At 41.0% G+C, this 16,783-nt stretch overlaps 3 protein-coding genes across 3 annotated transcripts; 1 reads left to right on the top strand and 2 right to left on the bottom strand.

The window, feature by feature from the left end:
• Positions 1–1,674: 1,674 nt before the first annotated feature.
• Positions 1,675–6,589, bottom strand: LOC103478987 (peroxiredoxin-6-like). Its single transcript, XM_008433167.2, has 5 exons — positions 6,425–6,589; positions 4,585–4,741; positions 3,098–3,247; positions 2,801–2,947; positions 1,675–2,195 (listed from the first exon to the last, which is right to left on the bottom strand). The coding sequence occupies exons 1-5, from the start codon at positions 6,514–6,516 to the stop codon at positions 2,010–2,012; spliced, it is 732 nt and encodes a 243-aa protein (XP_008431389.1). The 5' UTR covers positions 6,517–6,589; the 3' UTR covers positions 1,675–2,009.
• Positions 6,590–7,963: 1,374 nt separating this feature from the next.
• On the top strand, positions 7,964–11,989 carry LOC103478986 (phospholipid phosphatase 6-like). Its single transcript, XM_008433166.2, has 2 exons — positions 7,964–8,555; positions 11,417–11,989. Exons 1-2 carry the CDS (start codon positions 8,168–8,170, stop codon positions 11,836–11,838), a joined length of 810 nt encoding a protein of 269 aa, XP_008431388.1. The 5' UTR covers positions 7,964–8,167; the 3' UTR covers positions 11,839–11,989.
• A 2,698-nt stretch (positions 11,990–14,687) lies between these two features.
• On the bottom strand, positions 14,688–16,547 carry LOC103478985 (myocilin-like). Its single transcript, XM_008433165.2, has 2 exons — positions 15,947–16,547; positions 14,688–15,754 (listed from the first exon to the last, which is right to left on the bottom strand). The coding sequence occupies exons 1-2, from the start codon at positions 16,530–16,532 to the stop codon at positions 14,838–14,840; spliced, it is 1,503 nt and encodes a 500-aa protein (XP_008431387.1). The 5' UTR covers positions 16,533–16,547; the 3' UTR covers positions 14,688–14,837.
• Positions 16,548–16,783: the final 236 nt, after the last annotated feature.

The following is a 16,783-nucleotide window of genomic DNA, read 5'->3' as shown; positions in this document are numbered from 1 at the left end:
CCGGTGAGGAGGAACGTCAAATCCTACACAGCTGACTTAATGCGTCCAGCTTAATGCTTCGAGCAGTTATTCGACCGGGAAGTTGGGCGTCTGAGAGGGAACGTGACGGGCTTTTCTAAGGCAAAAGTAAGTGGAGGGAAAAGTATTTTAAAAAAAATAGGGTGTGGTTAATTGCTTAATTACAGCAGAATTATTCGTAAATGTAGACAAAAATAATTACATTTCTGGAGTCTGTTTGTGGCCTTCAACCTTTTGTCGCTATGTGTTTGGTTTCACCCGAGTGGTGATGACTTTCATCCGTCACGGTCGTTTGTCGCTACCCCATGGCAAACCCATAGCTAGCAAGGTTATCTACGGTATTAGCTTTACACGACTCACGTAACGTCTGAGCAACACAATTTTTTTGCCTGACATAAAATTTCCATTATAAAAATGTATATATATATAGCATACGTGGCTAGTTCTTTCATAATAAAATTTAAGACCTGTGGTTAGCGAATTTAAGGACCACCTTGCATTTTTAATGAATTTAAAGCCGTATTTTGGATGTATTCATTTAAAAYTTTTAAGGATGCGAAGGACACCTTGAACTCTATATATAAAGCACCTTTCAAAATTTAAAACCCTGATAGTGCTTCACAGTAGTACAAAAGCCAAAGAGTTCCCAATGCATAAAAAATATATCTGATTTTAGCTGCCTTTCAAAGGAGACCAGAAAGTCCACCCATCTTAAGTCTGAAGTCTGAAAGCCACTGGACAAATGGCTTCTTATGTTTTCAAAAAAATAATAATATGACACTACCAGTTTGAGAGGTAGGAAAGACTCTTTACAATCACCCTAATGTTTAACTTCTTACACAGATTCGACATAAGTAAAGATTCAGGACTCCATAGATAGCCCAATTTAATAAAAAAAAAATCATAGTATTTATTTCCAGATTTAAAGGTTAATTTAAACCTAAATCTGCTAGAGTTATGAATAATTTGGGAATTCTTGTAAATTATTTTCATTCCTTGTTTGGTTTTTTTTAAGGAAAATCTGAATAAAGATTTTAAAATTTTGTTGTGTGTAGAGAAAAGTAATTCAAACCTCAGTCGGACAGAGACTCTCTGAACAGCAGTTTTCAAATCTTGCCACAGATTCTCAATTGAATTCCTACCGGCTAATTTACGTTCGCCGGTAGGAATTATTTATTAAGGCTCCCTTGAAAAAGTGAATCACTGAAGAAAAAGCATCAGTTCAAACAGAAACTTGCTACTGTGACTGCTGAAACTAAGCCAGCCTGGTACAGTGACTTTAATGGATCGGTGCATGTGCTTTTACATCAAGATCAGCTTCACAAAACTTTGTCACTCAGTTTATTAATCAATATCCCTGAATGAGAAGTGGAAGTGAATCAATGGTGAACATCAGTTATTAACCCAGTTGGAAGCAGTTATTAAATCTCATCTGTTTCACCACAGAGAAAAATATGTAATTTAATTGAAAGCTTTTTATTGAGCCAACACATCACGGTCAGTTTTCTATTAGTTTTGCTGTTTTGTTTTAAATCGGTATTTAATCTTGCCTCCTAAAATCAAGCTTCCACAGTGTAGACCAGTTCCTCTGTTGACATCACATAAGTTTGAACTCATCTGTTTGTATTTTTTATTTTTATTTATTGAGTTACCCCCTTTGAGGTGTTTATTTGTATTATACTGCAAAATGTAGGAGCGTAATAGGGATTTAAGGAGTGCTTAGCAACATTAAGACACATGGATGTTGTTTCTGAGGAGGACCAAGGTAGAACAGAATGGACGAATTTTTATTATTCGTTATTTTATTATTAGTTCAGACTGGATGCAGTGCCACTGGCCTTTGAACATACACAACAATGTGTAAGGTGAAAGCAAAATGTATTTTCTTTGCTTATGTTAACCCATTACAAACAAGTTATATAAGAGTAACTCTGCTTCTTACAGTAAGACATTTTGTATTCATCACATTGATTTGCTCGAAAAGCCCGTTGTTACAGAGTCGTGGGTAATTCGGGTTCAGCCGGTGGCGGTTCACAGCCTTTCCTATCCAGTGGATCTGGAGTGTAGCGCAGGTACTTCCTCCCAGACGGCAGCGCCTTGCTGAAGACGCCGATTGGGAACAAAGCGGCGGCTTCCTCCTCGGGCATGTTGGGAGGCACCATCACACAGCCTCCGGGCTGGACGGAAGAAATGCAAAATGTGGAATCAAGGTTTTTCTACTTTTTTCTTCTTTTTTTTTCTACCACAACCTTTAAGTTATTTTCAGAGATTTCATGTGATGGAGCAACTCAAAGTAGCGCACGTAGCTCAAGTGGAAGGAAATGGTAAAAAAATCAAAAAGTGTGGCATGCTTAGGTGTTTAATTATTTTTTAATCGGATATCCGTGAGTAAAAATCTATCTGCATCTTAAACAAGGTGGTAGCCAACAAGCCACCATATGAAAACAGACATGTCAGATTATGCCCAAATTGAACATGTTTGTATCACCCTGATGAAACATGCTGTGGGGAGTGACCTCTAGAAGCTCAAAGCTACAGCAGACTCCAAAAATCTGCAGTTGTTATCTCATTAAATGCCTTTTTAAGCACCTTTCACAAAAAAGCAGACTGTATCGAGTACAAACGCAGGCCAGGTTTTCAGATTTTAACTTTTTTTTCCCTCTCTCTCTTTAATGCTGTACTTTGGTTATCACATAATATCCCACAAAAATTCATAAGGTCCATTCTTATTGCTGTGTGTTGGGCTCCTGTTGAGGTTTTTTTTTTAAAAGGTACCACACACCATCCACTCGGTGGGCGTGGCCACTCGTTTGTGAGCTGTGAGCTGGAGGCTGTCGACCACGCGCAGGATCTCATCGAAGCTGCGTCCCGTGGTGTTGGGGTAGAGCAGGGACAGTTTCAGCGTTTTGTCAGGCCCAATAATAAAAACCTGTACAAAACAGGGGAAATCAGAGTGGAAGGTTAAAGTGGGTCTCAAATCCTCAACTCAGGTCGCAGATTCAGGGTTTTCGAAGTGAGCCGCAACTTCACTTCAAAAACCCTGGCATGGTTGAAAACAACATGTGGTTTTGATGCTCACGCAGCGAGCAGTGACCGGGATGCCATCTTTGTCCCTCTCGACGGGGTCCAGCATGCCCAGAGCGACTGCCAGCTTCCGCTTGCTGTCTGCAATGATGGGATAGGGCAACTCGCAGCCCTCAGTCTCCTCACAGTTGTAAGCCAGGATGTCCTACTCAGAGAGGAGACACGCAAGGCCTTGATGAGTCATTTAAACCAAAGCAGCTGCCAAGACTACAGAGTTTACACTTCACTGCTATCTAAAAAGCTAGTTGCACTAACCCTAGAACACTGCTCATAAACATTAGTTCCATTAACACTAATGCACTACACCAAGCGGAAGCTAATGCTAAAGCGCTACACCAACACGGTATTTATGGGAAGCTAATGCTGGAGCGCTACACCAACATGATAGTGAAGCAAAACCAAATATTGAAAGAACACATTTTCAAGATGGTTTTATGAAAAAAGGGTAACATATGCAGTATGCAGATTTAGTTATTTCCAAACCACGTTCTTTAAAAAGAAGGGCATAGTTGCATTGAACATTTTTGAGATGTCTTTGAAATGTTGCATCAGTAATGCCTCAAGGCCAATTATTTCAGTCTCCGATATAAGTCAAACATGGAATTTAATTGATTAAAAATTGAGACTTTATATTAATCATTTATTTAAAATAACATTTTGTTATGTTACAACTGGAAACTTTAAGAGTAGTAGATCAGTACAAAGTAGTGGTTTGCACGATCACAGAATTCTATGCTCTTTCTTCTTTTCAAAGCTGCTAAAAGTAAGTCATTCTGAAATGGACTTTGGTCTGGACTTTAACTAGGACCCACTAACAAATGATCATGTCTTGCTCTGAACCACTGCTTCTCAAACTTTTTCAGGCTGAGAACCATTTAACCCATTTAACAAACTCACGGACCACCTGTCTTGAAGTCACAACATATTAATATATGCAACCTGAAATAAAAGTATGAGTCTCTCAACAGACTTATTGTTGTCTTCTTTGTTCATCCTATTGAGAAGAATTGTGCTGTTTTATAAATGTGACTGTCCACAACAAAACCACTAGGTGTGTGGATTCTTAGCTTTGTTTTCTTCCAGCACGACTTAAAATAAAATTATTATTTACAGATGTAGTTGGTCAGCATGGGTGCACCACTGCTCACTGCCTCATCAATGCCATATTGCACTCAGCACCGTAAACATTGCAGCCTCAGGTCAGGCACAAAACTAAATCTGCATGCTGGTGGCATTTAATAGTGTTCTGAAAACAAAAGTTCTGCAACTAACCCTGAGAAACTGAAAAATATTCCCACAGATGTGAATTGCTCTGAACAAATAAGCAATCCTGGCATTGTTTTCTATCCATTGGTAACTTTAGCTTTTCTTTTGAGTGACCCTGTCTGAAGCTACTTATCCATTTATTATTTCCAATCACAGTCCTTTGGTAAGCTATCTGTATGGTTCGTCGTACAAGACGTAGGCAGCGCTGCGTATCACCTTGCTCCAGCCGCGGTGATCCTCCAGATTGTCGACGGACAGAGCGATCAGCTTGACGTCGCGCTTGCTGAACTCGCCGCTCAGCCTGGCGACTCGACCCAGCTCTGTGGTGCACACAGGGGTGTAGTCTCTGGGATGCGAGAACAAAATACCCCACCTGTAGAGAAGATGGACATTTTAGAGACCAGTAGGGTAGGGGGTTTAAGATGAGTACTGAAGTAGGTTGAAGTAGGAATGATAACAATCTGACATTTGAATGACAGGATGTGACCTGATTTTTGCTGCACTGTATATGATGAAGGAGCTATTTTTGTTGAGGTCAGGAACATAATCAATGAGGTCGAGGTTTCATACACTTGACATGTTCTTTCGTCTCACTGATGAGCTAATTTTACACGTTGAGATAAATGATTGCTATTATTTCTGAAATGCACCCTATAATTATTTGTTACCTTCTGCACCAAGAGTTTTCTTTAGCAGACTCCACTCTTTTTGTTTCTGTATTGTTTTCATTGTCTGCCTATGGTTTGGCAAAGAGGAGGTGAAGAGAGACATTCAGTTCGCATCGGCCATGCTTCCAAATTGTGAGAGGAATGTGTACGAGATTTTACTGCTGTCAAAGATTTTGTGTTCCTACTCCCCACTTGGATTTTTACAGTTTCTGGTAAGCTTTATTGAGCTGACGCATTAGGTATGTCATGCTAAACGTTAGCCATTGGGTATAAAATCAGACCCAATTGTTTGAAACTTAAGCGGAGCCCACACCAATTGTTTCTCAATAGCCAAAGTTCAAACCCACTGTACGGAAAACGTAGAACGAGGAGCTGGTTCCTAGGCTACCAATATCTCCATTACAAACTGTACAAGCCTTAGTTAGCATGTTGAATTGTTAAAGTTCACGAGAGAATAGGGAAAGACTAAATAAATGTTTCGATTTTGGAGGGGCTAACATCACAAAGTGTTTTTTATGGAACATGGAAGCCGTAACAATGTTTCTACTATGACAAGATGACACCAAAGTAGAAACTTTCAGCTATGATGTACATCTCAAATCAACTGTCAATCACAGAGGAGGAAAGGGGATGACTTCAGTTTAGGCCGCCAAAGCATCTGGAAACTTTGCACTCATTGAATTTACATGAACCCCTCAGTATACCCATAGTTTTCTAGAATCGAAAATGAGGCCATATGTCCGACAGATTTTGCCTGGCCCAAATTTAGGTCTTGGACGGGCACTAATCGATATTGCCTCATAAATTTATAAAGCTATGATCAAAGCAAATGACACAAACACAAGAGACTGATAGGGTTACACAAAACTGAGTTAGTTGGTGAACATGGAAGTTCTTTTAAACTTTGAAGCACTGATTGACTTAATTCTTCACAAAGAGGTTCTACCTTCTGTTTTGCTACATAATTAAATGAGAGTGTGTGCTAAATGAAAGCGTTTTTGTTGGTGAGTTATGTTGCTGACAGAAAAATAACAGGATGTGACCTGGTTTGCAATGAATTTTTAATCTGATGACACAGGATTTTTTTTTTTCCCGGTAGGTCAGCAATGTGATAGTGTGAAGCATCTTTGATATGACTCATATAAACCTGACATATTTCAGCTCATTGTTGCTGTTAACCTGATGTACAGGATTCAGTTGTATGTATAGATTTATCTGTCTCCACTGTTGAACAAGTATACCTCAGATGCACACAAAGCAGAAATCTGAAAGGTGATAACAGGAAACACACTCGGTAAAACTCCCCTACCCTTACTTGTTATGCTGACTGAATTATCAAACTACTGCGAAGCTTTCCCGCAGTCAATAATCAACAGATCTTTACTTACGAATCACCAAAATATTCATGGAGTTTCATTGTCCCAGCAGTGGTCTCCACCTCGAAATTAGGAAGCTTGTCTCCGAGCAGCAGCCCCGGCATGTTGGACGTGGTCGTGGGTTGGCCTGCGAAAGATGGCTTTAAACAGAGAGAAGGCGGAAAGCTTCCTCTGAAATACGGCGCAAACAGCGAGGGGAGGTGACTGGATAGGTGGGTGTGTGGGGGCGGTAGGATGATGCGACCACAATGATGAGTTCAAATCACCAGAAACCACAAGCTGTTCAAAACACACTTGGTCTTTCTATCACTGTGAGAAATGTTGAGTCTAGGGCTTTATGCTGAAATGTGAGATAACAATAAGCAAACTGAGCAAAGGTAGGAGAGGTATTGTTAGTTTTTATAGGACACCATTATTGAACTACCTACTACAATCTGGCCAAGTCAATTTGTACAGCACATTTCGGCAACAAGGCAGTTCAAAGTGCTTTGCACCTTAAAAACCCATTACAATAGCTAATTATGAAATAAGCAACAAACATTACATTATGTCAAATGCCATCATAAAAATTATCAAGCAACATATACAACAAATATTTTGATCAATGTTCTGTTTACTTTAAGCACACTTCTGAAAACACTGTTGCAGGAATCAATGCAACTAAAGATAAACCCATGAATGACTTTCTCTAGATCTCACTAATCTTAGAAATGTTCTTAAGGTGATAGAAGGCTGCAACTGTCTTTAAGTGTCTCTGGAGGTTCAGGTCTGAGTTCATCACCCAGATTTCAGACCCGATCACTAGTTTCTGAGCTGTAATAACTGAAGCTGTGCGTTGACTCTGGATCGTTCCTCTTTAGGTCCAAAAGATAATGTCAGCTAACCAGACTGCGTGATGGCATAGTTACCTTGAAAAAGTAACTTGATTTCTGACTACACCCTGAAAAAGCAGTTACTTTACCGATTATTTGATTATACAAATATGGAAGTTAGGCTTCTCTAATAGTTACTTTCAGCAGCCCCGCCCCCTTCAACATAAACCTGATCGCCATGCTTAGGGGCAGCATTTCTTCAACTATCCACTGTCTGACCAACTTCCTCAACTCTCCCCCACTGTTTGGGTGGTGGGGGACCTCTTGCATTTGTCTGGTGGGACAAATGCACCAAACAAATGCAAACCAGCTCTTTTTGACTGACTGTGCCATGATGCTGCGACTCCTAGTAGTTGGAGGTTCCTGGCGCAGCATATTTTTTAATGACTTACAATGTGAACAAACTTGTGATTTTGAATGCGTTTCTTATTTAATGGAAACACCGCGATAGAGGAATTGTTTTTTTGACATTAGCGGAAAATTGACAATGTTTTGCACACATTTGTAATGGAAACACAGCTCATGTTTGAGCTGGCAAAATAAAATATATGTTTCTCTAGCTAGTTTTATGTGTGGCAGATAATAATTTAACCTTGTTTCTTTTATGAAAATCTGAACCACGGTTTTCTCAGAGTACCCTTGACTCCAAATATTTTTGCAAGAAATCTCAAGGAAATAAAGACAATTTGTTCTCCACCGGTTTGAGAGTAAGATCTAGTAAGAGTGTTGCGAGCCCACGTGATCGGAGGGGGGTCCGGTTCTAAACTGGTGCCAGATTAACCCGTGTTTGGACTGGACCCGTTTGCAGGATGGCTTGCGTCTGAGCGCAGCGGGACTCAGAGAGCCGCGCGGATCACTGCCCCACACTCTATCAGAGGAAACGATGTCCTCCCCGGGGAGCAGACGGAACAGTTGCCGAGGAGCCGCGGCTGGAAGCAGAGCATCGTCGGACTCGGTACCCCCCGGGCGCCGCCGGGCCTCCTCCAGCTGCCCTTACTTCTCCCCCGGCGCGCAGGCCGATGACTTCTCCGTCAGTCTGAGCCAGCCCATGTTCGCCATAACGCTGCGGTTCCTGCTGGCGGTGGACCTGTGGCTGTCCAAGAAGCTCGGGGTGTGCGCGTGCGAGGAGTCGCCGTGGGGCGGCATCCGGCCCCTGGTGCGGCTGGTGGAGTTCTCCGGGCACGTCGTCCCGTGGCTCGTCGGCGCCGTGTACACTCTGCTCCGGGGGGAAAGCGTGGCGGAGCAGGAGCTCATGCTGAATTTGACCCTGGGTGAGGAAAGTGTTTGGAGTGGAAAAGTGTTGGACTCGGTCTGGGTTGGAATAATTCCGACTAATTTTCTAATTTTCGAAACGAATCATTTCGACTCATTTCCTCACTGAGCCATTTTAACGCCTGTAACTTTTATATTAGATTCAACAGGTTCCTTTTACTGACCTATCTTTGTTTTTTTCTCACCAAATTTGATAGCGGACGCGCGCGCGCTATTACGCACAAACGTGCCAATGACTCGGCAAGACCTTTGGCAGTCATTGTCGCGCTCTGCTGTTGTCTGGCCTAAGCTGTGCAATGATAATGGCTGTTGAAATAGCGCAACGAGCTAAATCAGTCTCCCCATGGGTCACATAATGTACAGTACAAAGGGGAATGTGGCCCCCCGACCAACAAACAGCAGGGGGTTTGGGGGGTCGGCTCCAGTTGGAATACATGTTTCTGAGAGCCACGGTTGTGTGTGGTAGTGCACACTTTCACGTGTGTTTTTTATTTATTGATCGATTGCTTTAAACCCTTTAACAATTGTTTCGCGCTTTAATGAAACACCACAGCTATTCTTGGAACACAGGGGCCAAATTCATATGGCATGTTTTATTGTTAATGTCAGACGGCAGGCATACATCAGAGGCCTGTGCGCTAATAATAATAATAATAATAATAATAATAATAATAATAATAAAAACAACTCCACGCCATAAATCTATATAGCAGTAAACACAGTAACGTGATCGAGTTCCAGCTAGCTTAACTTAATATTTGTTTCAATGTACTTTAGCTAACCACAGGTAGGTTGTCTAATGCAGCTTTTTATGTTCAACCTTGACATTGTAAATAATAATAATAATAATAAAGAAATACTTATTTTTTGTCTAAATAAGTTAATAGCTTTAAACTATAAAAAATATGAAAGTTTCAAATTCAAAAGTATATTTTGAAATTATTTTCTGGCCCAAATTAAAGTTGAAATATTGAATTTTTGTAATAGAAAGAAAAAAATCTATATTAATCTAAAAAGTACTTAGCAAAATTATATCCATAGTAGAAAAGAAATAATAATAATAATAATAATAATAATAATAAAACACTTTCTCCCCATGTTAAAAAATTCTCAGCTACCCATCCTCAGTGTTTACCAGAACCACTCATTGAGAACTACTATAAAAGTTGTATCTAAAAAAATGTAACCTGTATCTATTGCTAAATCTTTCTGTCTTGTAATTTGAGGCATTTTATGTGAAGCAGTTTTAGTGTACAAAAATGTCCATTTACACCAAATGGCATTGGTTGCCCACTTCGTGTTAAACCCTTACCACCACAGCAACACCAGTTTCCTGTTGTAATGTGAAATCTTACACATTTCACACAATTTTTAAACAACTGAATATGTCTCACTTTGGCCACTATTATACACGTTATTCGATCAATTAACACTTTGTATCAAAATCTGATTGCTGTAAATAAATAGTTGAGAAAGGGTTTTTTGTGTGACTTATTAATTTAGTCTAGATCATGTGTATTTCACTCTAGTGGCCCATTGATTTATGTATTTATTTTTTTTCATCGGGAAGAAGAGGGTCAAGTTTACTTAGTTGCTCTTAATGTGAGCAATTGAAAAAAGTTATGACTCTTTCATATCTGCTATTCAAAAACTCAATGAGAATTTTAAAAAGTAGCCATATTCCTGATAAATGGTGCTTTTAGCTGGCTCTGATTTTAACATTACTGTAACCTTTTTTCTAATGGCACACAAAATGTATCTTGATATTTCTCCAGAGTCTTACTAAAACTATTTTAGAAATTGTGAGTCCTATTAAAATCACAAGAAATAAAGGCTTGAAATATTCCACTTTGAGTAACAAATCTATATAATGAGTTTTACTTTCAAAAATGAGTTTGAAATATATTGAACCTTTTTACAATATTCCTTTTTTTTTAGATGCATTTGTAATTTTCTTCTTCCTCTGCTCCTGATCTAATTTGTTTATGGGCTCTGTGTACGATGCCTTCTGATTGAGGGTTGCATGGCCACTGTTGGCATGCACGCTCCATGCATGGGTGAAGTCTGTGACTCATCTGGTTGATGTCTCTGCTCATTCTTCTCACTAAACATCTCAAGGTCATTACAAAGCCCTGCAAGGCTAGACAAATTGATTTGTTTACCAGAAGTGGTAAGAACAATATTAATTTTTTTTCTTTAAAAAACATCTCGTACTTGACAAGAGCTTAACTCTTGCTAAGTCCTCTTAATAAAGATCCTGTTGTATGGTTTGTATGTAATGGTTCTGAGACATTGTGCAAGAAAAAAAGTTCTTTCCGGATGATGTGTCAAGAACAATTCAAGAGATCCCCAACCAAGAAGAGAATACATTTCTCTGTTCTTGTTTCTGCTGAGTCCTCCATGGTTGTGTTGCGTCTACTGTTGAGTCGCCAATATTTCCGTTGAGTCATTTTTGTTTCGGTCAAGTCCTCAATATTCAACCGAATCTATGTCTACAGTTTCCAGTGAGTCCACTTCCTCTCCGTGATTCCACTAGTTTACCTTGTGTACTTGGAAGCAGCCAAAGTTTGGACTCGCAGGTCAGACATTCTGTACAAAGATTTGAATCACTACCCCTCGCTAGTGATGTCCAAAATATCTGACAGGCAGGCCTGTCAAGTCATAGTCTATAGTTTCAATGCAGGAAGGTGATGCGGAAGTCTTTGTATCCTGACATGTTTTCTTACACTATTGAAATGAAGAGCAGACGCACAGGATTGGACTTTATGTAAACCTAAAAGGAATAGAAAGACGTTGTTATCCTATGGCTTGTCCTTCAAGTGTGATCCAGGGTTTTTTATGCCTCTCTCCATCTTCGCAGCTCTAATTTTGGACCTGCTGCTGGTCAGAGCCGTGAAGACGCTGGTGAGACGACGAACACCCGTCCAGAACCGCTCTGACATCCTCTCAGCCTTCTTCATGGAGCGCTACTCCTTCCCTTCGGGCCACGCCTCTAGGGCCACCATGTGCGCCCGTTTCTTCCTCGCCCAGGTAGCAGACACGGCCTCCATGAGGGTCCTGGTGGTGAGCTGGGCGGTCCTGGTGAGCTTATCTCGGCTGCTACTCGCCAGGCATTATGTGACGGAYGTAGGCTTTGGCTTGGCCATGGGTTACTGCCAGTACAGCGTGGTGGAGAGGTTGTGGGTGACTTGGGACTCTCTGCAGGACTTGGTTTTTATTCGACTGAGGGAAAGCCTGGACAGGGCTTATGAGGGACTGTGGATGATAGAGTGGAAACATTAAGTCATATGTGTGTGTGTGTGTGTGCGTGTGCGTGTGTGTGTGCGCGTGTGAGTATATGTGTGTGTGTCTGGGTCAACCTTTGTGTTGAGAAAATGTGTAGCCTGTTTGTATTCAAAACCAAAAATCCTGCTGAATTTTAGTTATTTTTCAAATAAAGTCACGTATGTGCTGTTCTGAACTGGTGTTCTGTTTTCTTTTCTGGTTTGAGAACTTCTTACCCATGTATACTGAAAACATTTGAAAACCACGTGTCTAAAATGAAGGCCTTAAAATGTCTTAAATGCATTTAAAAATATGACTTGGCCTTAAATATATTAATCATAAGCCTCAACATTTCTGTCGGGCAAAATTTTGGCAGACATCTTCATTCCGTCTTGTGACTCGAGATGGCTGAAGCCACCACTAATTAGCTGCTGATAGACCCTTTCCAGCTAGCTAGCTTTCTTGGGTCTGTCATGGGTAAGTGTAAATTTATGGCCAGTTGGCTGGATGACGTTCTTCTCCACTGGTTCAGTTCTGGTGCCAACCCATATGAGGGTAGGTGGATTCTCTTGGGGGAGAAAAAAAAACGCAAGTTTGTCACTATAGAGTTTAAGGCTGTAGAGAGCCAGTGTGAGAAGCACAAAGCTGCTCCCAGGAGCCACAAACAGACCCCAAAATGTCAAAGTTTTCGCTATTCTTAATTGTAACACTATTGATGACCCAACCATCCTCTATATTTATAGTTTTTGGGTCTTAAAAGGTCATTAAAAAGTGTTACATTTCACAAAGTCTTTTTCTTTCACACTGAAATCCCATCAACATGTAGCTGCGTTTTTAGCTCTGTGTTTAACACATACAGCAGTGGTTCGCACGTGCTTCCTGATAAGGTTTGTTTGTGTTTCAACGTGAGCCGTCAGATTTCACTGTGCAAACTATATTTATGTGATCCCTGCTGGCGGGGAAAGTCAGCTCCCACTCACCCAAGTTTCCATCAGCTGCTACAGAGTCTCCTGACTGTCATTATACTGTACCACTTCTCTCGTGTTTCAATGTTGATGAACTGAGCTGCCGACACCTTCTGTTTAACGCGCCGTCACCGAACCAAACAAAACCCCGCACCTCATGTCACGACTTCATTCTAAGGAGGTTAATGTGCGTCCTTAATGGCGCCGGGGATAAATTGAAACATTATAAGCAGACAACTCAAGAGCTGTGACGTTAAATGCGGTTTTCCCTTTTGTCCCCCAGGGGGCAGCATGTAATGCCTGCTCATAATTGAGATATTTCTTAGAAATAATTAGTTTATTTTGCAAGACAATTTTCTTTGAGGTGACAGTTACAAACATTACAAATATAATGTTGAATTTGAATTAATTTGAATGTATAATAACAGAAAATTGAACGTATATATATGTATATATGTTTTTTCTCCATAAAATGTTCAGATATGAAATTTGTAGTGGACTGGAAAAAGATGTAGAGAACAAAAATAACCAAATAACCATATTTGAATATTTTATCCCAATTTGGTACATATGGCCATTTGATCCACTCCTATTTCCATGAAGTACCTGTAAATAATCTACTTTTCTTTGTAGTAAAGAATTCTCCTGAATTTATTTGCACAAATGCATTTGAAATATTTAGGCATTACTGGAAAACTCATACACTCTGTTCCCATTTGTTTTGATATTGATCCGTGTTTGAGACAATGCAGGTGTTGCAAACAAATTTTCACAGCGCAAAGTTTCAAATGTAAGTTTTCCTTTGTTACAGTAAAAAAAAAAAAGGATTTCTGTACTTTGACAGTAAGTTGTTTGATCCATATTTTGTGTTGTCCTTGTTATTCTTTGGACTAATCATAGCCTGCAAAAGTATTCACACACCTTGAACTGTATTATCAGCTGTAACTTAACTAAGTTTTAATGTATTTAACCATAAATTTAAGAGATAAACCAACAGAAGGTATTAGTAAAAGTAATGTCAAGTGTTTTATCCATAAATAACTAATGTCTGTATTAGTCAAATATAGGGAGGCTGAAATCAATGCATACACTAGAATGCATATATTTGTCCATAATTCATTACAAACATAGAACATTTGTAAAAACAAATTTGCTGCAGATTCTTAATCCTGCAATCGGCTGCACAGGATTTTATTTAGGGTTATCAGAGTCAAGAGATCTAAAGACAAATGTGCAAAAAAAAAAAAAATTAAGAAAAACAGCAATTTAATAAGTGAGGCAAAATCTTTATTGAACAGTTAAAAACAGAGCCCCATAGTTCCACTATGTGCATCACAGCTCTTATTAAGATACATTATTTACAGGGGGGAAAAACATTGAGAGAAATTCTTAAACCTGCAGTATCTAACTTTTACAAAACATGTTCTTTTATTTATTTACTTGTTAAAACTAACTATTTTGTGACAGTATAATTTGACACAGATAATGTGTGAGAAAATCAAGCTTCTCCTACTCTTTCCAGTGCTCCTATTGCCATCTGCAGAAGTGCACTGCTTCTGGTCAGAAATGACCAATCAGAGCCAGGAGGAGGGTCTTAGCATTGTCAATTGTGTTCGTGTATACATGTTCCAGGAAAACGGTTTATCTGGTGTCATCTGTGGCCGTGCTAACTAACCTTAGCGTTCATGACAGACTTCATTGTCTGGAAGAAGCTGTAGTGCAGCAGAGAGGAAGGGAAGGATGTGAGCAGCGTGTACATGTGGATGATTGACAGTGTTAAAACCCTGCTCCTGGCTGTCATTGGTTGTTTCTGACTGAGTGGTGTATTTCTGCAGATGACACAAAATAGTGACAGTTTTAACAAATATGTAAAAAAAACAACAAAAAAACACATTTAAAAAAAAAAAAGTTACATAATGCAGCTTTAAATTCTCTTTAAAAAAAAGTGTCAAAGCTTTACAAAAATAATGCCCAATGAAGCCAGTTATATGTAGGTATATTCAACTGAGCACGAGTCTCTTTAAGTCCCGTTTAGCTTCTTCCTTGACCAGCTCATCCCAGTCTCACATCGTAGGTGACCATGTGGAAGTTATCCCAGGCGTACAGCTTCCTCTGGGCATGGTTGTAGTCCACCATGCTGTTGTAGCGGTACTTGTTCACAAAGGGCACAGCGACGGCCTGGCCCTCACTAGTGGCGGTGTCGAACATGTAATTGATGGTGGTGTTGGGTGTCGTGTAGCTGGCCACCGTGTACAAGTGTCCACACACCATGAAGGCATTGCCAACTGAGTTCTTCCTGATCTTGGTCTCCCAGCTCCTCCTCACTTCCAGGCTCGCGGGATCCAGCTGGGAAATAACAATCGCCCCCTTCGCTTTGCCTGTGCTGTAGATGACCCACAGCCCCTGCTCGTCCGCCGCCAGGTCGATGTCCGTGTAGCCGCCCCAGGAGTACGGGTGCTGTCCATGAAAGCCAGCATGAGGCAGGTCCAGTCGGGATGCAAGACTCTCTGAGGTGAGGTTGTAGCGAAGCAGGGTCCGGCTGCGTCTGCGCTGGTAGTACAGGGAACCTCGGTACACGGTGGCCCCTGTGCTTTCCACTGGCTCTGGCAGAACCAGGACCTTCATAGGGAAGCCTTTGGAAAACTGATCCATATCTTCATACACAAAGAGCTGGCGGATTTCTCTACCAACCGAATCGATTCGCCACACCGTCTTGTTGGTATAATACGGGCCCCGAGGGTCTGGATCCTGAAGCCACACTCCATACTTCCCCGTGATGGCGTCAGCTTTTCTGTGCAACACGGGATCTCCCACGGACAACACCTTTCCACAACCTGAGGAAATGTTTGGACTGAGCTTTGGACTACTTGCTCGTTGGATTCCCTCCGGAAGGAGGCGGGATGCAGGGACCTCTTTCACCTTAGCCTTCATTTCCTGATAGGAGGTATTTTCAAAGTGAAATCCAGGGTCTGGAAAAAAAAAACACAGAATGCAAAGCAATCAGTTTTCATTATGTCTAAGAATTAGTTTTATCTTGAGCAAGATGAAAATGTGAAACTTCTTAAGTTGTTTTCTGACAAAACCTGAGACCTGGAAACCTGGAATCTTCATTGCCACCACAAAAACATTACCGTAAGTTTCTAATTCTAAAAACAACATACCTCTGAGAGGTCTGTTTTCATACAGGGTTCCACCTGAGGTGTGTGTCTGCTCGCAGGGTCTCTGCCGGAGCCTCTCCGTCTCCCGGTTTAACTCGGCCACTGTGCCCTGCAGCTTCCGGACTTGTGCGTTCAGACGCTCCTGGTCCAGTTGCAGCTGGTTTCTTTCTCTTGTAACCTGGGCGTAAGCCTCCTGAAGATTCTCCTCACTGTGCTTCAGCCCACCAGAGGCAGTTCCCCGCTCCCCTCTGGCTGTCAGCTGACTGACCAGAGCTTCAAGCAAGGTGAGTCTGGTCAGGACTTCATCCATCTCTGATTTGGCGTTTCCTCTGGGGCAACTGGACTCCTGCGGACTCGCTACAGTGAAGGAGTAGACGCAGCGTCCGTTGGGGTCATTGGAGCGGCTGAGATAGGCTTGACCCTGGCTTTGGGAGAACACAGCAAAGCAGGATAAAGAGAGGAAAAACAAGAGGAGAAGCATCTTGGAAGTCTTGATTGCAGCTTTATCTGTTTCTGTCTTCTCTGTTTTCTGTCTGTCTGTCCCTGTCAGTGCAGGTTGATGCCTGAATCCCAGCAGAACGTTGAGCATTTATACAGAAAAGAAGAAGGGGATGGACCAACCGGGGGTGTGGAGTGTTTTGTAAGTGCTTCATGTGTTTCTTGTTTTTTTTTTGTTTTTTTATGATGGTGAAGGAGGTGTGCCGAGACCGACAAAGAACCTGAAAATCAGAGTTGGATATAGTTACGTTTACTTGAGTATATTTTGGAAGAAAAAGGAATGGCTTTATAAAGGATTACTACTCTTACTTGAGTAAAAATTTCTGGATACAGTAACTTCAC

This window comes from Poecilia reticulata, linkage group LG17, assembly GCF_000633615.1.
Source record: "Poecilia reticulata strain Guanapo linkage group LG17, Guppy_female_1.0+MT, whole genome shotgun sequence".
NCBI classification, from domain to species: domain Eukaryota; kingdom Metazoa; phylum Chordata; class Actinopteri; order Cyprinodontiformes; family Poeciliidae; genus Poecilia; species Poecilia reticulata.
Note: the sequence above shows the minus strand (reverse complement) of the source record. Positions and strands in the feature narration are given on the sequence as shown.